The sequence below is a fragment of the Rhea pennata genome, chromosome 39 (assembly GCF_028389875.1).
Source record: "Rhea pennata isolate bPtePen1 chromosome 39, bPtePen1.pri, whole genome shotgun sequence".
Taxonomy (NCBI): domain Eukaryota; kingdom Metazoa; phylum Chordata; class Aves; order Rheiformes; family Rheidae; genus Rhea; species Rhea pennata.
Genome location: NC_084701.1, coordinates 105 through 24,212, shown reverse-complemented (window position 1 = coordinate 24,212; position 24,108 = coordinate 105). Strand labels below are relative to the sequence as shown.

General features: G+C 71.8%; 4 protein-coding genes across 6 annotated transcripts; all 4 read left to right on the top strand.

Annotated features, from left to right (window-relative positions):
* PELP1 (proline, glutamate and leucine rich protein 1) lies at positions 1–14,699 on the top strand. The gene is given in 23 exon segments (XM_062598893.1): positions 1–28; positions 924–988; positions 1,709–1,814; positions 4,024–4,051; positions 4,054–4,172; positions 4,721–4,769; positions 4,772–4,791; positions 4,956–4,998; positions 5,001–5,014; positions 5,886–6,036; positions 7,002–7,131; positions 7,232–7,319; positions 7,483–7,571; positions 8,252–8,368; positions 10,002–10,152; positions 10,237–10,361; positions 10,508–10,530; positions 10,616–10,671; positions 11,055–11,279; positions 12,268–12,458; positions 12,460–12,883; positions 12,885–13,558; positions 14,494–14,699. Coding segments are annotated over 22 exon segments (2,952 nt in total). The 5' UTR covers positions 1–28; positions 924–977; the 3' UTR covers positions 14,612–14,699.
* LOC134153106 (tetra-peptide repeat homeobox protein 1-like) lies at positions 8,375–10,094 on the top strand. 3 transcript variants are annotated; one of them, XM_062598918.1, is made up of 3 exons: positions 8,375–9,225; positions 9,275–9,619; positions 9,719–10,094. In XM_062598918.1, the coding sequence occupies exons 1-3, from the start codon at positions 8,460–8,462 to the stop codon at positions 9,970–9,972; spliced, it is 1,365 nt and encodes a 454-aa protein (XP_062454902.1). In that variant the 5' UTR covers positions 8,375–8,459; the 3' UTR covers positions 9,973–10,094. The 3 variants fall into 3 exon arrangements, with proteins under 3 accessions (XP_062454902.1, XP_062454901.1, XP_062454900.1); XM_062598917.1 differs by having other exon boundaries at positions 8,375–8,880; positions 9,029–10,094; XM_062598916.1 differs by having other exon boundaries at positions 9,275–10,094.
* A 428-nt stretch (positions 14,700–15,127) lies between the features above and the next one.
* On the top strand, positions 15,128–18,525 carry LOC134153105 (snRNA-activating protein complex subunit 2-like). Its single transcript, XM_062598915.1, has 5 exons — positions 15,128–15,374; positions 15,943–16,062; positions 16,142–16,210; positions 16,298–16,475; positions 17,692–18,525. The coding sequence occupies exons 1-5, from the start codon at positions 15,168–15,170 to the stop codon at positions 18,387–18,389; spliced, it is 1,272 nt and encodes a 423-aa protein (XP_062454899.1). The 5' UTR covers positions 15,128–15,167; the 3' UTR covers positions 18,390–18,525.
* A 93-nt stretch (positions 18,526–18,618) lies between these two features.
* Positions 18,619–21,351, top strand: LOC134153099 (uncharacterized). The gene is made up of 2 exons (XM_062598906.1): positions 18,619–18,893; positions 20,008–21,351. Exons 1-2 carry the CDS (start codon positions 18,664–18,666, stop codon positions 20,417–20,419), a joined length of 642 nt encoding a protein of 213 aa, XP_062454890.1. The 5' UTR covers positions 18,619–18,663; the 3' UTR covers positions 20,420–21,351.
* The last annotated feature ends 2,757 nt before the right edge of the window (positions 21,352–24,108 follow it).

Genomic DNA, 24,108 nt, shown 5'->3' with positions numbered 1-24,108 from the left:
GGGGCTGCGGGACAGCGCGGGCACGCAGGTGCGCGCGGCCCCTCCCGCGGCGCCCGCCCTCCCTCCCTCCCGGGACCCCCGCTGTGACCCCTGACCCCCACCCCCCCCCCGATTCGGCCCCCTCCCCCTCCAACCTGTGGCCCTGGCCCCGCCCCTTGCCGCTCTGGCCCCGCCCCTTGCCGCTCTGGCCCCGCCCCTGCTAGGGGTAACCCCACCCCCTGTGACCCCTGACCCCGGTGCGTGACCGCTTTCCCTGGTAAGGGCCACCCTGCTGCGACCCCTGACCCTGCTGCGACCCCTGACCCCGTCACGCGGCCCCCGACCCTGCCCTGCGAAACCCTGACCCCGCCCCGTAGCCCCTGACCCCGCCGGGCGCCCCCTGACCCTGCCCCGCGGCCCCTGACCCCGCTGGGTGCCCCTTGACCCCGTCACGTGGCCCTTGAACCCTGCCCTGCGAGCCCTGACCCCATCAGGTAGCCCTTGACCCCGCCCTGCGGCCCCTGACCCCGCTGGGCGCCCCCTGACCCTGTCACATGGCCCCTGACTCCGCCCTGCAAACCCTGACCCCATCACGCACCCCCTGACCCCGCCGGGCACTCCCTGACCCTGCCACGCGGCCCCTGACCCCGCCCCACGAGCCCTGACCCCGTCACGCGGCCCCCAACCCCACCGGGCGCCCCCTGACCCCGTCACGTGGCCCCCCGACCCCGCGAGGCGCCCCCTGACCCTGCCGGGCACCCCCGACCCCATCACGCGGCCCCTGACCCTTCCCCACGGCCCCTGACCCCGTCACACAGTCCCCTGAGCCCGTCACGCGGCCCCCAACCCCACCGGGCGCCCCCCGACCCCGTCACGTGGCCCCCCGACCCCACGAGGCGCCCCCCGACCCCGCCGGGCGCCCCCCGACCCCCGTGTCCCCGCAGAGCGCCCAGGCCATCGGCGGCCTCGTGGGCATCACCAGCGCCCGCCTTGGCTCCATGAAGACCCGGTAAGTGACGCCCCGCTTGGGCCAATCGGCACGCGACGTTTGCCCCGCCTGCCTCTTCCTCATTGGCTGCTCTGCCTGGGGTGGGGGGGGCAGGTGGGAGGTGCTCAGCCAATGGGAGGGGAGCGTTAGGAGTTGGTTTTGGTACAACAGCCAATGAGGATACGGTTTAGCCTCATGGCTTTGTTGCCATTGGTTGCTTCTCCTTATGGCGGCATCTTAAACAGCCAATCAGAATTATATTTCAAGGAGGCGGGGCTAGGTGGGTGGCAGCCAATCAGAAGTGGGTATTTACTGTTTGTGCAGCATGCATGCTGCGCTGCTTCCCATTGGCTGCTCTGTCATGGGGGGCAGGACTAGGTGATCAGGCAGCCAATGGGTGTTTGCACTGCGCCACACCCGTGCTGCGCGGCCTCTCATTGGCTTTGTTGTGAGGTGTGGGTGGGGCTAAACAGCACGTCAGCCAATTAGAGGAGCGGTGCTCTCCCCCGTACCACACCCATGCTGTGCTGCCTCCCATTGGTTTCTTTGGCACAGGTGGGCGGGACTAGGCAGAGGAACAGCCAATCGGAAGCCAGCGCTCCGATAGGCGCCCCGGGGGGGGGGGAGGGAGGGCGGGTCCGAGATGGGGCAGCCCCCCCTCGCCATTGGCCGGGCCGGGGCGGTGGGGGCGGGGCGAGGGGGCGGGCCCGGCGGCCGGCAGCCAATGGGCGCGTGGCGCAGGTTCGAGGGGCTGTGCCTGCTGTCGCTGCTGGTGAGCGAGAGCCCCACGGAGCCCTTCCAGCAGCACTGCCTGGGCTGGCTGCGGAGCCTCCAGCACCTCCTCCAGGTGGGCCGGGCCCGGGGCCGGGCCGGGCGGCTCTGACGGGGACGCGGGGCTTGGACGGGGGGCTTGGATGGGGCCGGGGGGCTAGGACTGGGGGGGCTCAGACAGGACTGGGGGGCTCGGACGGAGCCGGGGGGCTTGCATGGGGTGCTCGGACAGGGCGAGGGGGCTCGGACGGGGGGTTCGGCCGGGGCCGGGGGGCTCGGCCAGGGGGCTCAGACAGGACTGGGGGGCTCGGACGGGGGGCTCGGATGGGGCCGGGGGGCTCGGACCGGGCCGGGCGGCTCGGACGGGGGGCTCGGACGGAGCCGGGGGGCTTGGATGGGGCCGGGGGGCTCGGACGGGGGGCTCGGACGGAGCCAGGGGGCTCGCATGGGGCCGGGGGGCTCAGACAGGGCGAGGGGGCTTGGATGGGGCCGGGGGGCTCGGACGGGGGGCTCAGACAGGACTGGGGGGCTTGGACGGGGGGCTCGGACAGAGCCAGGGGGCTTGGATGGGGCCGGGGGGCTCGGACGGGGGGCTCAGACAGGACTGGGGGGCTCGGACGGGGGGCTCGGATGGGGCTGGGGGGCTCGGACGGGGTGCTTGGACGGGGCTAGGGGGCTCAGACGGGGTGCTCAGACGGGGCTGGGGGGCTCGGACGGGGCGCTCGGATGCAGCTGGGGGGCTCAGACGGGGCTGGGGGGCTCAGCCGGCGGCTCAGACAGGGCTGGGGGGCTTGGACAGGGGCTGGGATGAGGTCGGGGGGCTCGGGTAGGGACCACGATAGGGCTGGGGGGCTTGGACAGGGGCTGGGATTGGGGCTGGGAGCATCATACATGGGTTGGGATGGGGCCGGGGGGCTCGGACAGGGGTCAGGATGGGGATGGGAGGCTCAGACAGGGGTCGGGATAGGGATGGGGGGTCGGGACAGGGGTCAGGATAGGGATGGGGCACCCGGAGAGAGGCCGGGCTGGGGCTGGTGGGCTCGGACAGGGGTCAGGATGGGGATGGGGGGCTTGGACAGGGGTTGGGATAGGGATGGGGGGCTTGGACAGGGGTCGGGATAGGGATGGGGCACTCGGAGAGAGGCCGGGCTGGGGCTGGTGGGCTCGGACAGGGGTCAGGATAGGGATGGGGGGCTCGGACAGGAGTCAGGATAGGGATGGGGGGCTCGGACAGGGGTCGGGATAGGGATGGGGGGCTCGGACAGGGGTCGGGATAGGGATGGGGCACCTGGAGAGAGGCTGGGCTGGGGCTGGTGGGCTCGGACAGGGGTCAGGATAGGGATGGGGGGTCGGGACAGGGGTCAGGATAGGGATGGGGGGCTCGGACAGGGGTCGGGATAGGGATGGGGGGCTCGGACAGGGGTCGGGATAGGGATGGGGCACCTGGAGAGAGGCTGGGCTGGGGCTGGTGGGCTCGGACAGGGGTCAGGATAGGGATGGGGGGTCGGGACAGGGGTCAGGATAGGGATGGGGGGCTCGGACAGGGGTCGGGATAGGGATGGGGGGCTCGGACAGGGGTCGGGATAGGGATGGGGGGTCGGGACAGGGGTCAGGATAGGGATGGGGGGCTCGGACAGGGGTCAGGATAGGGATGGGGGGTCGGGACAGGGGTCGGGATAGGGATGGGGGGTCGGGACAGGGGTCAGGATAGGGATGGGGGGCTCGGACAGGGGTCGGGATAGGGATGGGGCACTTGGAGAGAGGCCGGGCTGGGGCTGGTGGGCTCGGACAGGGGTCAGGATAGGGATGGGGGTCGGGACAGGGGTCGGGATAGGGATGGGGGGTTGGGACAGGGGTCAGGATAGGGATGGGGGGTCGGGACAGGGGTCGGGATAGGGATGGGGGGCTCGGACAGGGGTCAGGATAGGGATGGGGGGTCGGGACAGGGTCCAGGATGCAACTAGGGTTGCTCGGATGAGGCCAAGGGAGCAGGAAAGGGCTGGGCCAGGGGCTGGGCTGGGGCTGGAGGGCTTGAACAGGGCCAGTGGGGCAGAGATGGGCTGGGCCAGGGGGTCGGGATGGGGCTGGGGGCTGGGCCGGGGGGGGGGGGGGGGGACAGGGGAGGGACGCTGCTGGCGGGGCGGGGAAGGAGCTGGGGACGGGGACAACGTGGGAGCGGGAAGGTGGGGAGCGGTCGGGCGGGATGGAGGAGGGGAACCGGGCCGTGGGGCGGAGGGGGGGGGCGGTGACACCGTGCTGACGCCTCTCCCCCCCCCTCCGCCCAGTCGCAGGATCCGGCCCCCACCATGGCGCTGGGGTGGCGGTGCTCCACGACCTGCTGCTCTTCTCCTCCCAGCTGCCCGAGCTGGCCCGCGACATCGGCACCAACCACATCCCCGGGCTCCTCACCTCCCTGCTGGCCCTCAAACCCGAGGTGAGGGGGGCGCCGAGGGGCTGCGGAATGCCTCGGGGGGGGGGGGAGGGGGAGGGGGGCACGGGTGGGGGGCTGCTGGGCACGCCGTGGGTCTGGGGCGGGGGGCACAAAGGGGTCTGGGGGGACCCGAGCAGGGTTTGAGAGGGGCAGAGAGGGGTTGGGGGGGTCAGAATGGGGGGCTGAAGAGGGGCCACATGAGGGCTTGGGGGGGGGGCGCAGAGGGTTTTAAGGGGCACAAGAGAGGCTGAGAGGGTCTAGGGAGACTCTGCAGGATTTGGGGGTCACATGGGGAGCTGATGGGGGGCACGGAGGGGCCTGGGGGGATCACCCAGGGGGGCTGAGGTGGGTCACATGGGGGCTCTGGGGGGGACACAGAGGTTTTTAGGGGGACACAAGGGAGATTGAGGGAATCTAGCGAGGCCTGAAGTGTTGGGGGGCACTGAGAGGGTCACACAGGTTTGGGGGGGGGGCACAGAGGGACCGGGGGGGCACGCAGAGTGCTCGGGGGGGCCACGGGGCCTTGCCCCCCTCACCCTGCCTGTCCCCAGTGCGAGGTCTCCACGCTGGAGGGCATCAAGTCCTGCATGAGCTTCTACCCCGGGCCTGCGGCTCCATGCGGGTAAGCATCCCGGGGGCGCTTCGGGGGGGGTCTCCCTGCTCCATTCCCCCCGGCGGGAGTTTGGGGGTGTCTGAGCCTCCCTTTCCCGCCCTGGGAGGCATTCTGGGGGAGGGGTCGTGCCCTGTGCCCCCCCCTTCTTTGCTCACTTTTTGCTTCTCCTGCAGGGTAAATTGGCCGCTTATTTCCTCTCCCGCATCGACTCTGAGTCCCCCAGCTGCAGCAGGTAGATGGGGGAGTTGGGGGGGACCCCAAGATATTTGGGGGGGGGGGGAGGAAGCGTAGCAAAGCTTTGTGCCTATAGATAAAGCTGCTTCAGTATGAATGAAAAGAGAAATAAATGTGGAGGGGCCCTGGGGGGGGGCCGGAGGGAATTAGGATAAGTCTTGCGGTGGTAGAGAAGCTTTATGGAAGATCTTGGGGGGTGAAAATAAGTCTTGGGAGCTGTGGGGAGTTTATGGGAGGTCCGGAGAGGGGGGCTTCAAGGGGACCAGAGCAAGTCCTGGGGGGACTGTGGGGGTCTGGGAGTTCTGGGGGGCTGCAAGGGGGTGGTGGGAGCCCTGGGGGGGCAGAGTGATGCTTGGGGGAGGGTCCTTGAGGAGGGTATGGGCACCCCAAGAAGGCCCTAGAGAGGCTAAGGGAGGCCGGGGCAGGGGCTGGGATAGTCTTGGGGGGGTCTCGGTGAAGATGGGCAGCCTGGGGGCCGGGGCAGTCCTTGGGGAGGGTCTTGGGGGGAAGGGGGGGGGCTGAGGCAGTCATGGCAGGGTAGGAAGGAGGAGCTTGGGGCCAGGACCATGTTTGGGAGACCTTGGGGGGGGGCCATGGGCAGCTTGGGGGGGGGGGGGGGGGGGCTGGAGCGGTTCTTGAGAAGGTCCTATGGGGGCTGGGTGTGTCCTGGGGGGGGGGCAGGCCAGCCCTGGGGGTGCTGGAGCAGCCTGGGGCAGGACCTGGGTGGCCTGGGGCAGCTCTGGGGGTGGCCTGGGAGCTTGGGGCAGCTCTGGGGGTGGCCTGGGGGCCTGGGGCAGCTCTGGGGGGGCTGAGGCAGCCCCGGGGGGGGGCTCTGACACCGTTCCCCCCCCCTCCTCGCCCCGGGGCAGCTGGCCTGCGAGTGCTACGCGCTGCTGCCCTCGCTGGGCCGGGGCTTCTCGCAGGGGCTGCGGCACACCGAGTGCTGGAACCAGGAGGTGCAGGGGCTGCTGGCCACCCTGCACGGGCTGCTGGGCACCCTCTTCGAGGGCAGCGAGACGGGTGGGCCGGGGGGCCGGGGAGGCCCTGCGGGGGGGGGCTGGAGGGACCTCGGGGGGCTCTGGGGCAAGAGAGAGGCTCAGAGAGGCATTTGGGGGGGCGTACGGAGGGGGACAGACCCCAAAGGGTGGTCTGAGGGGGTGCTGGACTGCTATGGGGTGGTTTGGGGGGTGCTGGGGTGGTAGTGGGCTGCCATGGGGTGGTTGGGGGCTGCTGAGAGGGGTGATGAGCTGCCCTGGGGTGGCTTGGGGGGTGCTGGGGTGGTAGTGGGCTGGCATGGGGTGGTCTGGGGGGTGCTGAGAGGGGTGATGAGCTGCCCTGGGGTGGCTTGGGGGGTGCTGGGGTGGTAGTGGGCTGCCATGGGGTGGTCTGGGGGGTGCTGAGAGGGGTGATGAGCTGCTATGGGGTGATTTGGGGGCTGCTGAGAGGGGTGATGAGCTGCCCTGGGGTGGTTTGGGGGTGCTGGGGTGGTACTGGACTGCCATGGGGTGGTTGGGGGGTGCTGAGGGAGTACTGGACTGCCATGGGGTGGTCTGGGCGGTGTGGGGGGGGGACTTTGGGCCCCTGGAGGGGCTTAGGGGGTGCTGGGGGGTGCTGGACCACCATGGGGTGGTTTGGGAGGTACTGGGGGGGATACTGGACTGCCATGGGGTGGTTTAGGGGGTGCTGGGGATGTAGCTGGACCCCTTTGGGGAGGGCTAGGGGGGGCCGGACCGCCATGGGGTGGTTTTGAGGGGGTGCTGGGGAGGGGGGAAGATGGACCCTGAGGGCTGCTTTTGAGGGGGGAGCAGGCTCTGGGGTGGATGTACCCCAAAGCAGAGATTTGGGGGGCACGGTGGGGGGGGGGGGGAGGCTGCCGTGGGTTGGTTTGGGGGGGACACTGGTGGCTAAACAGACCATCGGGGGGGGGCGAACCCCAACACCACTGAGCCGCTAACGCTGCCCCCTTCCTCCCCCCCCCCCCGCAGACCCCCTGCCCTACGAGGGGCCGGGGGTGGAAATGCTGCTCCCAGCCCCCCAGGACGGAGACACCGGCTTCGTCCTCACCCTGCACAACCGCTTCTCGGGGCTGGCCCGCGTGCTCCAGCTCCTGCTCAGGTACGGCCCTCCCGGACCCCCGGCCGCGTCCCCCGGACCCCCAACCGCGTCCGCTGGACCCTCACCCCCCGCCCCCAACAAAAAATCCTCCGTCTTGCAGCAGGGACTTCGTGGCCCCCGTCACCGTCCCCGTCCAGGACATCTTGGACCTCGTCTGCCGCGCGCTGAACATCACCAGCAAAAACATTGTGAGTGGCGGTGGGGGACGGTCGCCAGCGCCCCCCCGGCTGGTGCCTTTCGTGCTGGGTGTGGGGCACTGGGGGGGGTGTGGGAGGTTGGGGGTCTCTGTGACCTCGGGGCTGGGTTTGGGGGTGTGGGGGGGGGGCTCCCCTGAACGCCCCCCTCCCCCAGAACTGGTTTGGGGACGGTCCGCTGAAGATGCTGCTGCTTCCCCTCCATCCACCTGGACATGCTGACGTGCTGTCAGCCCTCATCCTGGCGTGAGTCTGCTGGGGGGGGTACTGGGAGGCAACTGGGGACACTGGGGCTGTGCTGAGAGGGACCTGGGGACCCTAGGGCTGTGCTGGGTTGTGCTGGGAGGGAACTGGGGACACTAAGGCTGTGCTGGAGTATACTGGGAGGCTTCTAGAGTTACTGGAGGCACTGGTGCTGCACTGAAAGGAACTGGAAGCTCTCGGGGAAACTGGGGGCACCAGGGGTGCACTGGGAGGCAACTGAGGGACACTGAGAGGCAACTGGGGCATGCGGGGAGGAACTGGAGCATATGGGGAGGGAATGAGAATGTGCTGAGCAGTGCTGGCAAGGAGCTCAGATATATGGGGAAAGAATGGGACATACTGGGAGAAACTGGAGGCTTTTAGGGTTACTGGAGACAGTGGGGCTGTGCTGGGAGGGAAACGGGGGCTTTTGCAGGGTCCTGGGAGAACTGGGGCTGTGCTGGGAGAGAAACGGGGGCTTCTGTGGGGTCCCGGGAGCGCTGGGGCGGTGCTGGGAGGGAAACGGGGGCTTCTGTGGGGTCCTGGAGCGCTGGGGCGGTGCTGGGAGGGAAACGGGGGCTTTTGTGGGGTCCTGGGAGCGCTGGGGCGGTGCTGGGGGGAGGCGGGGGCTCTCGGGGGGTCCTGGGGAGGCCGGCGGGCGCCCTGACGGCCCGGCCCCACAGGTGTGGGGCGCGCCTGGTGCGCTGGGGCAGCGTCCTGGGCCGCCTCTTCCCCCAAGTGCTGAGCGCCTGGAGCGGCGCCCGCGAGGCCGTGCTGCCGGGCCAGGAGAAACCCTTCAGGTGGGGCCGGGGGGAGACGGGCCCCCCCGGGGGAGAGGGGGGGGTCCCCTTCTCTGTCCCATTTGTCCCCGCTTGGCTGAGGGGGCACGGCATGGTTTGGGGACACCAGGAACTTTTGGGGTCCCTGTTCCAGTCCTCAAGCAGCTGTGGGGGCACCGGGAGGTTTTGGGGGTCCCCATTCCTGTCCCCAGGCAGCTGTGGGGACACGGGGAGGTTTTGGGGTCCCCATTCCTGTCCCCGGGCAGCTGTGGGGACACGGGGAGGTTTTGGGGTCCCCATGCCTGTCCCCGGGCAGCTGTGGGGGCACCGGGAGGTTTTGGGGTCCCCATTCCTGTCCCCAGGCAGCTGTGGGGACACGGGGAGGTTTTGGGGTCCCCATTCCTGTCCCCGGGCAGCTGTGGGGACACGGGGAGGTTTTGGGGTCCCCATTCCTGTCCCCGGGCAGCTGTGGGGACACGGGGAGGTTTTGGGTCCCCATTCCTGTCCCCGGGCAGCTGTGGGGACACGGGGAGGTTTTGGGGTCCCCATTCCTGTCCCCGGGCAGCTGTGGGGGCACCAGGAGGTTTTGGGTCCCCGTGCCTGTCCCCGGGCAGCTGTGGGGACACCGGGAGGTTTTGGGGTCCCCATTCCTGTCCCGAGCAGCTGTGGGGACACGGGGAGGTTTTGGGTCCCCGTGCCTGTCCCCAGGCAGCTGTGGGGACACCGGGAGGTTTTGGGGTCCCCATTCCTGTCCCCAGGCAGCTGTGGGGACACGGGGAGGTTTTGGGTCCCCGTGCCTGTCCCCAGGCAGCTGTGGGGACACGGGGAGGTTTTGGGTCCCCATTCCTGTCCCCGGGCAGCTGTGGGGACACGGGGAGGTTTTGGGTCCCCGTGCCTGTCCCCAGGCAGCTGTGGGGACACGGGGAGGTTTTGGGTCCCCATTCCTGTCCCCGGGCAGCTGTGGGGACATGGGGAGGTTTTGGGGTCCCCATTCCTGTCCCCGGGCAGCTGTGGGGACACGGGGAGGTTTTGGGTCCCCATTCCTGTCCCCAGGCAGCTGTGGGGACACCGGGAGGTTTTGGGTCCCCATTCCTGTCCCCAGGCAGCTGTGGGGACACGGGGAGGTTTTGGGTCCCCATTCCTGTCCCCGGGCAGCTGTGGGGACATGGGGAGGTTTTGGGTCCCCGTGCCTGTCCCCGGGCAGCTGTGGGGGCACCGGGAGGTTTTGGGGTCCCCATTCCTGTCCCCAGGCAGCTGTGGGGACACGGGGAGGTTTTGGGGTCCCCATTCCTGTCCCCGGGCAGCTGTGGGGACACGGGGAGGTTTTGGGTCCCCATTCCTGTCCCCGGGCAGCTGTGGGGACATGGGGAGGTTTTGGGTCCCCATTCCTGTCCCCGGGCAGCTGTGGGGACATGGGGAGGTTTTGGGTCCCCGTGCCTGTCCCCGGGCAGCTGTGGGGGCACCGGGAGGTTTTGGGTCCCCGTGCCTGTCCCCGGGCAGCTGTGGGGACATGGGGAGGTTTTGGGTCCCCGTGCCTGTCCCCCGGGCAGCTGTGGGGGCACCGGGAGGTTTTGGGTCCCCGTGCCTGTCCCCGGGCTGCCGGGGGGGCCCGGGGACACCCGTGACACCCCGTCCCCGTCCCCCCCGTCCCCAGCGCGGTGCGCACCCGTCTCTACCAAGTGCTGGAGCTGTGGGTGGAGGTGACGGGCGCCTCCTCGGGGGTCCTGCAGGGCCCCGGCCACCCCAGCGAGGTGCTGCTGGCCCATCTGCTCAGCGACATCACCCCCCCGGCCGAGGGCATCAAGGTGAGCCCCCCCCCCCCCGACGGGGACGCCCCCTTCCCACACCCCCCGGCACCTCCTTTATTTCTCTTTTCCTTCTGCTTTTAGTTAAAACAGGACCCGAAACCCAGCGCCCCCAAAAGACCCAAACTGGGCGACGGGGCGGACGCCCCGGCCTGCACCGCAAGCTGGAGCCCGCCGCCAACAGCGACGTGTGCCGAGCTGCCTGCGAGGTAGGGGGGTGCCGGGGGGGGGGGGGCCTCTCTGGGGCTGATCTGGGGGGCTGGGGGGGGTCTAAACCTTCTCTCTGGGGCTGATCTGGGGGTCCTAGGGGTGCTATACCCCTCCTGGGGGGTTCTACCCTTGCTTTGGGGCTCAGGGGGACCTCGAATGCCCTGTCATGTCCCTCCCCCGGGACCCCTGTTGCTGTTGGGGGGGGGATGGGCCCCCCCGATGGCCCCATTCCTGACCCCGTCCCCCACCCCAGCACTGCGTCGAGCCATCCTGACGGGGGGGCCGCTGATCAAGGAGGAGACGCACCGGGTAAGAGGGCACAGCGCGGCTGCGGGGCTCCGTGGGCAGATCGTGGACGTGGGGGGCAGGTGCTGGGGGAAGGGGGGTGTCTAGGGAGCTGAGAATGGGTAACGGGACTCTGGGGCAGGTTTGATGGGATTTGGGGCAGGTAATGGGGTCTCTGGGAGGGTTGGGGCAGATAGAGGGTCTTGGGGGCAGGTAATGAGGGTCCCATGGGGCTGGGGCAGATAATGGGGGTCTCCTTGGGGCTGGGGCAGGTACTGAGGGCAGGTAATGGTTTTATGGGGCTGGGGCAGATATGGGAGGTCTGGGGGGACCTATGGGGCGTGGGGGGGAGCATTGCTGCCCCCTGACACCTCTTTCTCCTCCCCCCCCCCCCGCCCCATCGGCAGCGGCTGCAGGAGCTGGTGGTGCCGCTGCTGCTGCGGCTGCCGCAGGCCGAGGGCCCCCCCGGCGCCGCCGGCCCCCCCGGCACCCCCTACGCCAGCCCCCCGTGCCGGGCCGCCCTCTACCAGCTCCTGCTGGCCCTGGTGCTGGCCCCGGCCCCCGCCGGCCCCCCGCCCCTGCACTGCGCCCTGCGGGCCTTCGGCCAGGGCCAGCGCGACCCGGCCCTCCAGGTGAGCGGGGCGGCGGCGGTTGGGGGGGGAATATGCGACACGGACCCCCGTCGTCCCCCGGGACCCCCCATCCCACAGCCGGGACCCTCAGGGGCTCCCAACCCCCCCCCCCTCCATCTCGCAGCCAGGCCCCCTTGGCACCCCCCATCTCGGAGCTAGGACCCCCTTGGCACCCCCCTGTCCCACAGCTGGGATCCTCGGGGGCTCCCGACCCCCCCTAATCCCGCAGCCAGGCCCCTTTGGCACCCCCCATTTCAGAGCTAGGACCCCCATGGCACCCCCACTTCCTGCAGCTGGAGGACTGGGCTCCTGACCCCCCCATTCCACAGCCAAGACCACCTCAGCACCCCCGCCCATTCTGCAGCCGGGACCCTTGGGGGCTCCCAACCCCCCCATCTCGCAGCCAGGGCCCCCTTGGCACCCCCCTGTCCCACAGCCAGGACCCTCGAGGGCTCCTGACCCCCCTAATCCCACAGCCAGGACCCCTTCGGCACCCCCTCATCCCGCAGCCGGGACCCTCAAGGGCTCCTGACCCCTCCCATCCCAGAGCCAGGACCCCCTTGGCACCCTCCTGTCCCACAGCCGGGACCCTCGGGGGCTCCTGACCCCCCCCCAATCCCAGAGCCAGGACCCCCTTGGCACCCTCCTGTCCCACAGCCAGGGCCCTCGGGGGCTCCCGAATCCGCCCATTCTACTACTGGGAGCCCTAGGGACCCCCCCCCATCCCCTAGCTGGGACCTTTGGGGGTCTCCAATCCCTGGGACTCCCCATCCGAGTGCTGGGGTCCCAAGGGACCCCCCCCCCAATTCCCTCATCCCATACTTGGGACACTGGAGGGGGGGCAGTCCCCCCAATCCCCTGGGACCCCCCTCAGCCAGGCTATAGGGCCAGGGTCCCCCTTCTCTGCAGGGTGTCCCCCCCCCGTCTCACACAGTATTGGGGGGCCTCCATGGCACCCCAGTAACCGCCCCCACCCGGTCCCCCGCAGGTCTCCTCCATCTGCACCGAAGCCCTGGTGGTGGTGAACGCCCTGGCTCGGCCCTGGGTGCCCCCCCTGCACCCCACGGCGGCCCCGGGAGCCCCCCCAGAGCCCCCCGCCCCCCCTTTCCGCCCGCCGCCGCCTCCCCCCGCCTTCCCGGGGGCTCCCCGGGTCGCCAACCCGCTGGGGCCGTCCCGGCTGCCCCCGCTGCCAGAGGAGCCCCCCGGGGACGCGGCGCCGCTGGGGCAGCCCCCCCCCCACCGCCGCCGCGGCGGCGGGGGCCGAGGAAGAGGAGGGGGGGCCGCCGGGCGGCGGGGGGCGGCCCCGGCGCCCCGTCTTCGTGCACTACGACAAGGAGGAGCCGTCGGACGTGGAGATCTCGCTGGAGAGCGACTCGGACGACAGCGTGGTCATCGTCCCCAAGCGGGGGGCCCCCGCCTCCCCCCCGCCGGCCGCCGGCCCCAAGCCGGGCGGGGGGCCGCCGCCGGCGCCGCTGCTGCCGCCGCCGCCGCCGCTGCCCCCCCCCGCCGTCTCCCCGCCGCTGCTGGCGCCCCCCGAGCCCCCCGAGGAGCCGGGCCCCCCCCTGCCGCCGTTGCCGCCGCCGCCGCCGCCGCCCCCCCCCGCCGCCGCCTCCCGTCGCCCCCCCGGCCGCCCCCCCGGAGCTGCCGGGGCTCCCCGGTGAGCTCGACCCGGCCGTCATCAACATCAACAGCAGCGAGGAAGAGGAGGAGGAAGAGGAGGAGGAGGAGGAAGAAGAGGAGGAAGAGGAGTTTGGGGAGGAAGAGTTCTTCGAGGAGGAGGAAGAGGAGGAGGAGGAGGAGGAGGAGGAGTTCGACGAGGAGGAAGAGCTGGGTGAGGAGGAGTACGACGAGGATGAGGAGGAGTACGAGGAGGATGAAGGCCTCTCTGAGGAGGAGGAGGAAGAGGAGGAGGAAGGCGGGGGCAAGGACGGGCAGCCCCTGCCGGTCCCCGAAGAGCCCCCCCTGCCCCCGGAGGACACGGGCGCCCTCGTCATGGAGGTGGACGAAGGCCACCCGCCCCCTCCCATCGAGGAGGACGAGGAGGACGAGGATGAGGAGGACGAGGGGATGAAGGCCCCCAGGAAGAGGTGGAGATGGAGCCTCCCCCGGTGGGGGGCGAGCCCCTCCCGCCCCTCCTGGAGCCCCCCGAGGTGGTGCCCCCCTCCCTGGATGCGGCCCACCTCCCCCCGCACCCTGAAATCCTGGGGGGGGGCGGCAGCCCCACCCCGGTGCCCCCCCGGCTGGAGGAGGAACCTCTGCCCGCCATGGACAAGGGGGAGGTGAGGGGGCCGGGGGGGGGGGCTTTGGGGGCAAGACTGGGGCAGCATTGGAGGAAGTGGGGCAGTTTGGGTGAGAAGGGGCAGTTTGGGGCAAAGGTGGGGCAGCCAGGGTGGGTTGGGGTAGAAGGGGGCAGTTTGGGGCAAAGGTGGGGCAGCCAGGGTGGGTTGGGGGTAAGAAGGGGGCAGTTTGGGGCAAAGGTGGGGCAGCCAGGGTGGGTTGGGGGTAAGAAGGGGGCAGTTTGGGGCAAAGGTGGGGCAGCCAGGGTGGGTTGGGGGTAAGAAGGGGCAGTTTGGGGCAAAGGTGGGGCAGCCAGGGTGGGTTGGGGTAAGAAGGGGGCAGTTTGGGGCAAAGGTGGGGCAGCCAGGGTGGGTTGGGGGTAAGAAGGGGGCAGTTTGGGGCAAAGGTGGGGCAGCCAGGTGGGTTGGGGGTAAGAAGGGGGCAGTTTGGGGCAAAGGTGGGGCAGCCAGGGTGGGTTGGGGGTAAGAAGGGGGCAGTTTGGGGCAAAGGTGGGGCAGCCAGGGTGGGTTGGGGGTAAGAAGGGGGCAGTTTGGGGCAAAGGTGGGGCAGCCAGGGTGGGTTGGGGGTAAGAAGGGGGCAGTTTGGGGCAAAGGTGGGGCAGCCAGGGTGGGTTGGGGGTAAGAAGGGGGCAGTTTGGGGCAAAGGTGGGGCAGCCAGGGTGGGTTGGGGGTGAGAAGGGGGCAGTTTGGGGCAAAGGTGGGGCAGCCTGGGGGGGGAGGGGTGAGAAGGGGGCAGTTTGGGGCAAAGGTGGGGCAGCCTGGGGGGGGCTGGGGTGAGAATGGGGCAGTTTGAGGCAAAGATGGGGCAGCCTGGGGGGGGTTGGGCTGAGAATGGGGCAACTTTGAGGGAAAATGGGGCGATTCTGGGGGAAAGAGGGGGCAGTTTAGGGCTCCCCTGACCCTCTGTGCCCCCGCAGGAGCTGGACGAGACGGCGACCATGCTGGCAGACTTCATCGACTGCCCCCCGGATGACGACAGGACCCCCGAAATGGCCCCGTGACCCCCCGAACAGCCCCCTGCCCCCCCCCAAATGACCCAGTCACTCCCCCAAACAGCCCCTTTGCCCCCCCCCATCCCTGGAGCCCCCAACATGGCGAGACGTGGAATAAACCCCCCCACCCCGCCGCGACTCCGCGTGTGTCTGTAGGGAGGGTGGGAGTGAGCCCCCCCCCGCGCTCCCCCGGCCCCCCCCCCCCCCGGTCCAAGCCTCCCGGACGCCTGGGCCCCGCCCCAATGGATTGGGGGGGGCAGCGCTGGAACTACAACTCCCAGCATCCTTCGGGGGCTGCGGGCGAGCAGGGCGCGCTGCGAGTGACGCAATCGGGCAGCGCCCATTGGCGGAGGCGCCGCGACGGTGTAGCTGCCGCTGGCGCGCTGCGAGTGACGCAATCGGGCAGCGCCCATTGGCGGAGGCGCCGCGACGGTGTAGCTGCCGCTGGCGCGCTGCGAGTGACGCAATCGGGCAGCGCCCATTGGCGGAGGCGCCGCGGCACTACAGCTCCCAGCGGCCCGCGGGGCGCGGCGCGCTGCGAGTGACGCCATCAGCCGGCGCCCGGCCGGTGCGGAGGGCGCCCGGTGCCGGCGGCCGCCATGAAGCCGCCGCTGCGGACCCGCCTGGCCCCGGCGCGTTACGTGACGGGTCCCGGGGCGGCGGCGCCGGAGCCGCCGCGGGCCGCCTGGTCGGCGCGGGAGAAGCGAGCGCTGCTCGGCGCCCTGCGGGCTCAGGCCGCGCTCGGCGCCGCCGAGTTGGACCCGCGGCGGCTGCGGGAGCGGCTGCCCCGGCGGAGCGAGGCCGAGGTTGGGGCGGGGGGGGAGAGGTCGGAGCGGGGACCCCGGACGCCTGGGTCCCCCCGGGGGGGGTGGGGGCGTCCCGGGCGCCTGGGTCCCCGGGGAGGGGGTCGTGTCCCTATCCCTGAGCCGCGTCCCTGTCCCCAAGCCGTGTCCCCGGGCCGCGTCCCCGTCCCTGAGCCGCATCCCCCGTCCCGGGCTGCATCCTGAGCCGTGTCCCCGGGCCGCGTCCCCGTCCCGGGCCGCATCCCCCGAGCCGCGTCCCTGTCCCCAAGCCGTGTCCCCGGGCCGCGTCCCCGTCCTGGGCCGCATCCCCTGAGCTGCGTCCCCATCCCGGGCCGCATCCCCGAGCCGCGTCCCCGTCCCGGGCCGCATCCCTGAGCCTCGTCCCCGTCCCCAGGCTGTGTCCCCAGGCCGCGTCCCATCCCGAGCCGCGTCCCTGTCCGGACTGCATCCCTGAGCCGCGTCCCTGTCCCCAAGCCGTGTCCCCTTCCCGGGCTGCATCCCTGTCCCCAAGCCGTGTCCCGGGCCGCGTCCCCGTCCCCGACGCCGCTCGCAGCCGCTCTCGCTCCGGCAGATCCTGGCCTTCGTTTCGCACCTGAAGGGCCGGGTGGCACGCGAGGCCGTGTGCACCGAGTACCGCCAGTGCCTGGAGGAGCAGCGCCGCCGGCGCGCCGAGGTCCCGGCCCCCATCGAGGTGCGGCCCCCCCCCCCCCACCCACCCCCCACCGCCGCCGCGGCCCCCCGGCCCGGCCTCACCGCCCTCTGCCCCCCAGGTGTGGACGGACCTCGCCGAGAAGCTCTCGGAGCAGCTGGAGGAGGCCACGGCGGCGGCGTTCTCGCAGGTAACCGGCGCTTTTATTCCGCTCGGGAACGCCGGCGGGACGGGATTTATCCCAGCAGCCGCCGGCCGCTTCCCGCTCCGCTCCCAGGTGCTCACGGTCGCGGGCACGGAGCCGCTGAGCCTGCTCCGGTCGGTGCGGCCGCCGGAGCGCCGCGACGCCTCCGGAGCCGGGGCCCCGGATTTCGCCGTCGACTTCGAGAAGGTCTACGGCTACCTGGCGCTGGTGGCGCGGGGCGGGCGGGCCCCCCCGCCGCCCCCCCCCGGCGGTGAGCGCCTCGGGGTGAGGGGGGGGGCAGAGCCGGAGGGACCCGCCGGAGACGGCGGGATGGGGGGGGGCAGAGCCGGAGGGACCCGCCGGAGACGGCGGGATGGGGGGGGGCAGAGCCGGAGGGACCCGCCGGAGACGGCGGGATGGGGGGGGGGGGGGCAGAGCCGGAGGGACCCGCCGGAGACGGCGGGATGGGGGGGGGGCAGAGCCGGAGGGACCCGCCGGAGACGGCGGGATGGGGGGGGGGCAGAGCCGGAGGGACCCGCCGGAGACGGCGGGATGGGGGGGGGGGGCAGAGCCGGAGGGACCCGCCGGAGACGGCGGGATGGGGGGGGGGGCAGAGCCGGAGGACCCGCCGGAGACGGCGGGATGGGGGGGGGGGGCAGAGCCGGAGGGACCCACCGGAGACGGCGGGATGGGGGGGGGCAGAGCCGGAGGGACCCGCCGGAGACGGCGGGATGGGGGGGGGGGGCAGAGCCGGAGGGACCCGCCGGAGACGGCGGGATGGGGGGGGGGGGCAGAGCCGGAGGGACCCGCCGGAGACGGCGGGATGGGGGGGGGGGCAGAGCCGGAGGGACCCGCCGGAGACGGCGGGATGGGGGGGGGGGGCAGAGCCGGAGGGACCCGCCGGAGACGGCGGGATGGGGGGGGGCAGAGCCGGAGGGACCCGCCGGAGACGGCGGGATGGGGGGGGGGGCAGAGCCGGAGGGACCCGCCGGAGACGGCGGGATGGGGGGGGGGGGCAGAGCCAGAGGGACCCGCCGGAGACGGCGGGATGGGGGGGGGGCAGAGCCGGAGGGACCCGCCGGAGACGGCGGGATGGGGGGGGGCAGAGCCGGAGGGACCCGCCGGAGACGGCGGGATGGGGGGGGGGGGGGCAGAGCCGGAGGGACCCGCCGGAGACGGCGGGATGGGGGGGGGCAGAGCCGGAGGGACCCGCCGGAGACGGCGGGATGGGGGGGGGTGTCAGGGTTTGGGCTCCCCCGGGACGAAGGTGCTGAGGTCACCGCGGGGTCGGAGCGCCAGGAGCAGGGATGAAGCTTGGGGGGATTTTGGGCTGCCTGGGTGACGTGGGAGGGGTGAGGTGACATCGGAGGGGGATAGGGTGACACGAGAGGGCACAGGGTGACGTTGGAGGGGGACAGGGTGACGTGGGAGGGGGCCGGGGCGGGCGGGGGGCCTCACGCGCCCCCCGTCCCCGTCCCCCCCCCCAGAGGCGGCGGTGCTGCTGGCCCTGCTGGCCTCGCTGCCGCCCGAGCTGGCCGCCCTGGACCGCGCCGGCCTCGGCGGCCACCTCCGCCGCGCCTACGGCGACCTGGCCGCCCCACGGCCGCCCCCCGGCGAGCCCCACGGCGGGCCCCACGGCGGGCCCCACGGCGAGCAGCATGGCGGACCCACGGCGGGCTCCACAACGGGCCCCACGGCGAGCACCATGGCGGGCCCCACGGCGGGCTCCACAACGGGCCCCACGGCGAGCCCCACGGCGGGCCCCATGGCGAGCACCATGGCGGGACCCACGGCGGGCTCCACAACGGGCCCCACGGCGGGCCCCATGGCGAGCACCATGGCGGGCCCCACGGCGGGCTCCACAACGGGCCCCACGGCGAGCACCACAGCGAGCCCCACGGCAGGCCCCACGGTGGGCTCCACAGTGAGCCCCATGGCAGACCCCCCAGCGAGCACGACGGCGGGCCCCACGGCGAGTCCCCCGGCGGGCCCCACGGCGAGTCCCCCGGTGGGCCCCCCGGCGAGCCCCCCGGCGGGTCCCACAGCAAGCCCCACGGCGAGCCCCATGGCGAGCCCCACGGTGGGCCCCCCGGCGAGCCCCCTGGCGGGCTCCACAGCAGACCCCCCGGCGGGCCCCCCGGCCGCCCCCCGGCGCTGTGGCGCGACGTCGGCCTCTGCCCGCTGAACGTGTTCGCGGTGCCGCTGCGGCTGCTGGGCCGGGCGGGCGAGACGCCGAGCCGCGTCCCGGCTTCGCCCGGCCCAAGGGGCCCCCGGGAGCCGCCGCCCCCCCGGAATAAACTCCGGCCGCCGCCGCCGCCGCCGCCGCGTTGCTCCGCGACCTCCTTCCCGGCGCCGCGGGGACGCTCGGGACGGGAGGAGGAGGAGGAAGGGGGGGGGGGGTTTTCCGGTGCCGAAGTCCGCGGTCGGTCGGCTGGACGGACGGACGGACGGACGGACGGATGGACGGCGGGACGGGCAGCGGGCCGGACGGGCGGTGGCGGGTGGCGGTGGTGGGCGCCGGGGCGGCGGGGCTCTGCGCCGCCCGGCACCTGGCCGCCCGCCCCGGGGTCTTCGCGCCCCCCACGGTCTTCGAGGCCGGCGCCCGCCTGGGGGGCACCTGGGCCTACGAGGAGGGGGCGCCGGCCCCCCCCGGGGCGCCCCCCCGCGCCGCCCTCTACCGCGGCCTGCGGTGAGTCGGGAGGGCCTGGGGGGCTGCCCCATAGGGACCGCGCTGGGGGGGGGGGCTGTCCCATGGATAAACTGCTGGGGGGCTGCCCCATGGGTACACTGCTGGGGGGGGGAGGCTGCCCCATGGATACACTGCTGGGGGGGGCTGCCCCATGGGTACTGCGCTGGGGGGGCTGCCCCATGGGTACACTGCTGGGGGGGCTGCCCCATGGGTACTGCACTGGGGGGCTGCCCCATGGGTACCACACTGGGGGGGCTGCCCTATGGATACACTGCTGGGGGGGGGGGTGCCCCATGGGTACACTGCTGGGGGGGGGCTGCCCATGGGTACTGCGCTGGTGGGGCTGCCCCATGGGTACACTGCTGGGGGGGGGCTGCCCCATGGGTACTGCACTGGGGGGGCTGCCCCATGGGTACCACACTGGGGGGGCTGCCCCATGGGTACACTGCTGGGAGGGGGGGCTGCCCCATGGATACACTGCTGGGGGGGCTGCCCCATGGGTACTGTGCTAGGGGGGCTGCCCCATGGGTTCACTGCTGGGGGGGCTGCCCCATGGGTACTGTGCTGGGGGCTGCCCCATGGGTACCGTGCTAGGGGGGCTGCCCCATGGATACACTGCTGGGGGGGGGCTGCCCCATAGGTACCGTGCTGGGGGGCTGCCCCATGGATACACTGCTGAGGGGGGGGGCCTGCCCCATGGGTACTGCGCTGGGGGGGGGGCTGCCCCATGGATACACTGCTGGGGGGGGGCTGCCCCACAGGTACCGTGCTGGGGGGCTGCCCCACGGGTACTGTGCTGGGGGGCTGCCCCATGGACCCTGTTCACTCTGCTCTGGGGCTGGGAGCACCCCAAGGACCCCCCGCCCCATCCCGCCATGGGGCTGGGAGCACCCCAAGGACCCCCCCCATCCCGCTGTGGGCTGGGAGCACCCCGAGGACCCCCCGCCCCCCTGCCGTGGGGCTGGGAGCACCCCAAGGACCCCTCGCCCCCCCGCCGTGGGGCCGAGGCCCCGTCCCAGCCCCATCCCGCCGTGGGGCTGGGAGCACCCTGAGGACCCCCGCCGCCCCCCCGCCGTGGGGCCGAGGCCTCGTCCCAGCCCCACGGCCGCGCCAGGACCAACCTGCCCAAGGAGGCCATGGCCTTCCCCGACGTGCCCTTCGCCGAGCCGCCGCCCTCCTTCCTGCCCCACGGCGCCGTGCTCGCCTACTGGAGCGCTACGCCGCCGCCTCCGGCGTCCTCCGGCACGTCCGGTGAGCCGCCCCACGGCGCGGCCCCACGGCGCGGCCCCAGGCCCTGCAGCCCGGCCCCACGGCGTGGCCCCACGGCTCCGCGGCCCCACAGCGTGGCCCCACGGTGTGGCCCCACGGCACGGCCCATGGCTCCGTGCCCCACGGCATGGACCCCGGCCCCGCAGCCCAGCCCCACGGCGTGGCCCCACAGCACGGCCTCCAGCCCCACAGCGCGGCCCCACACCAAGGCCCCCGTCCCATGGCCTCGCAGCCCAGCCCACAGCGTGGCCACATAGCGCGGACCCACAGTGCAGCCCTCAGCCCCATGGCCCCGCAGCCCAGCCCCACAGCGTGCCCCCGCAGCCCGGCCCCACAGAGCAGACCCTGGCCCATGGCCCCATAGCCGACCCCACAGCATGGCCCCACAGCGCAGCCCCTGGCCCCACAGCCCGGCCCCCGGCCCCACAGCCCAACCCCACAGTGCCCCCCCAGCCCCATGGCCCCCCAGCACGGCCGCACGGCCACACAGTACAGCGCCTGCCCACAGCACAGCCCCTGGCCCCATAGCACAGCCCCATGGCTGCCCAGCCGCACAGTGTGGTCCTCTGCCCCACTGCATGGCCCCTGGCCCCACAGCACAGCCCTGGCCCCACAGCATGGCCCATGGCTGGCCTGACTCCACAGCACCACCCCGCAGCATGCCACCCGGCCCCACGGCATGGCCTCCTGCCCCACATTCCCCCATCCATCCCTGCCCCATGGCCCCGGCAGCCCCCTGTGTCCCCCTGTCCATCCCTGCCCCACATCCACCACTTCCCCCCCCCCATTCCCCCGTCCATCCCTGCACCACAGTCCTGGCCAGCCCCCCGGCCCCACGGCCGTCCTGGCCCCACGGCCCCGTTCGCTCCCCACATCCCCCGTCCATCCCCACCCACGGCCCTGTTTGCTCCCAAGCCCCCCCCGTCCGCCTCTCCCCGCCCCCCCATCTGTCTCCCCCCCACAGCGCCCTTTGCCGCCTGCCCCCCCGGCTGTCCCTCCCCCCTCAGCCCCCTTCGCCCCCCCCCCCGGCCGCCCCCCGGCCCCGGCCACCCCCCGCTGCCCCAGTTCCAGCAGCTGGTGGAGGACGTGAGCCCGGCGGAGGGGCCGGGGGCGGCTGGCGCGTGGCCTCCCGCGGGCTGGGGGCCGGCGGCCGCCGCCGCCTTGAGCACTTCGACGCCGTCATGGTCTGCACGGGTAGGAGCCAGCGCTCCGCGGGGACGGGACGGGGATGGGATGGGATGGGGACAGGACGGGGACGGGATGGAGACGGGGACGGGATGGGATGCGGATGGGGACGGGGACGGGGATGGAGATGGGGATGGGGATGGGATGGGATGGGGGTGGGATGGGGACAGGATGGGGATGGGGATAGGGATGGGGATGGGATGGGGATGGGATGGAGATGGGATGGGATGGGGATAGGGATGGGGACAGGATGGGGATGGGGATGGGATGGGGATGAGGACGGGATGGGATGCGGATGGGACGGGGATGGAGATGGGGATGGGATGGGATGGGGATGGATGGGATGGGACGGGGATGGGGATGGGGATGGAGATGGGAAGGGATGGGGCAGAGATGGGGACGGGGATGGAGATGGGATGGGATGGGGATGGGATGGGATGGATGGGATGGGGGCAGAGATGGGGATGGGGACGGGGACGGGGATGGGGACAGGATGAGGATGGGGGTGGGGATGGGGATGGGACAGGGATGGAGATGGGGATGGGGACGGGGATGCGGATGGGGACAGGGACAGGGATGGGGATGGGGACGGGATGAGGATGGGATGGGGACGGGATGAGGACGGGATGGGATGGGGACAGGGATGGGACACACAGAGACGAGGTCCAGGGATGGGGATGGGGACAGACCCCCAGCTCGCCCCTGCTCTCCTGCAGCCACTACGCCACCCCCATGGTGCCCCACATCCCCGGGCTGGACACGTTCACAGGTGACGGCGCCTGCGGGCCCTGCTGAGTCCCCACAGTGTCCCCAACCCCGTCCCTGTGCCCCCCCGACCTTGCACCGGTGTCCCCAGTGCTCTGTCCCTGAGGCCATCCCCTCGGTGTCCTCTCGTCCCCATGTCCTCGATACCATCCGCTCGGTGTCTCCAGGTTCCCGCGTCCCCATGTCCCTGTGCCCTCGATGCCATCCCCTTGATGTCCCCCCATCCCTATGTCCCCAACACTGTCCCCTTGGAGTCCCAGATGCCATCCCCTCGGTGTCCACCTGTCCTTGTGTCCCCCAACACCATCCCCTTGGTGTCCCCCATCCCCATGTCCTTGATGCCATCTCCTTGGTTTCCCCCCCATGTCCATGTCTCCATGTCCCCAGTGCCATCCCCTTGGTGCCCCCCATCCCCATGTCCCCAATGCTGTCCCCTTGGTGTCCCTGTGCCCCCACATCTCCAATGCTGTCCCCTCAGTGTCCCCATGTCCTTGATGCCATCCCCTTGGTGCCCCCCAGCCCCATGCCCCTCCATCCCATGTCCCCCTGTCCCTATGTCCTCATGTCCTTGATGCCATCCCCTTGGTGCCCCCCCAGCCCCATGCCCCTCCATCCCCATGTCCCCTGTCCCTATGTCCTCATGTCCTTGATGCCATCTCCTTGGTGTCCCCCCATCCCCATGTCCTCGATGCCATCCCCTTGTGCCCCCCCCGTCCCCATGCCCCTCTGTCCCCATGTCCCCCTATCCCTATGTCCCCATATCCTCGATGCCATCCCCTTGGTGTCCCCCCCCAGCCCCATGCCCCTCCATCCCCATGTCCCCCTGTCCCTATGTCCTCATGTCTTTGATGCCATCCCCTTGGTGTCCCCCCCATCCCCATGCCCCTCCATCCCCATGTCCCCCTGTCCCTATGTCCTCATGTCTTTGATGCCATCCCCTTGGTGTCCCCCCCAGCCCCATGCCCCTCCATCCCCATGTCCCCCTGTCCCTATGTCCTCATGTCTTTGATGCCATCCCCTTGGTGTCCCCCCCAGCCCCATGCCCCTCCATCCCCATGTCCCCCTGTCCCTATGTCCTCATGTCTTTGATGCCATCCCTTGGTGTCCCCCCAGCCCATGCCCCTCCATCCTATGTCCCCCTGTCCCTATGTCCCTGATGCATCTCCTTGGTGTCCCCCCATCCCCATGTCCTTGATGCCATCCCCTTGGTGTTCCTCCGTCCGCATGTCCTTGATGCCATCCCCTTGGTGTCCCCCGTGTCCTGATGCCATCTCCTTGGTGTCCCCCATCCCCATGTCCTTGATGCCATCCCTTGGTGTTCCTCCGTCCCCATGTCCTTGATGCCATCTCCTTGGTGTCCCCCCGTGTCCTGATGCCATCTCGTTGGTGTCCCCCCATCCCCATGTCCTTGATGCATCCCCTTGGTGTTCCTCCGTCCCCATGTCCTTGATGCCATCTCCTTGTGTCCCCCCGTGTCCTGATGCCATCTCGTTGGTGTCCCCCCATCCCCTGTCCTTGATGCCATCCCCTTGGTGTTCCTCCGTCCGCATGTCCTTGATGCCATCCCCTTGGTGTCCCCCGTGTCCTGATGCCATCTCCTTGGTGTCCCCCATCCCATGTCCTTGATGCCATCCGCTTGGTGTTCCTCTGTCCCCATGTCCTTGATGCCATCTCCTTGTGTCCCCCCGTGTCCTGATGCCATCTCGTTGGTGTCCCCCCATCCCCATGTCCTTGATGCCATCCCCTTGGTGTTCCCCCATCCCCACATCCCCATGTCCCCCCGCCATGTCCCCCGCTCACCCCCCCCCTTGTTTTGCCCCCAGGCAGGCTGCTGCACAGCCACCAGTACGCCGCACTGCGCCTCGCGCCAGGCGTGGAGAATGCTGGGCGCCGGCGCCCGGCGTCCGCCCTGGTGCCGCGCCAGCTCCTCCGAGCCTCCGCAGCAGCCGCTCGGCGGGCGCAGAGCGCAGGCGGCCCCCAGCGTGCCAGGAGAAAA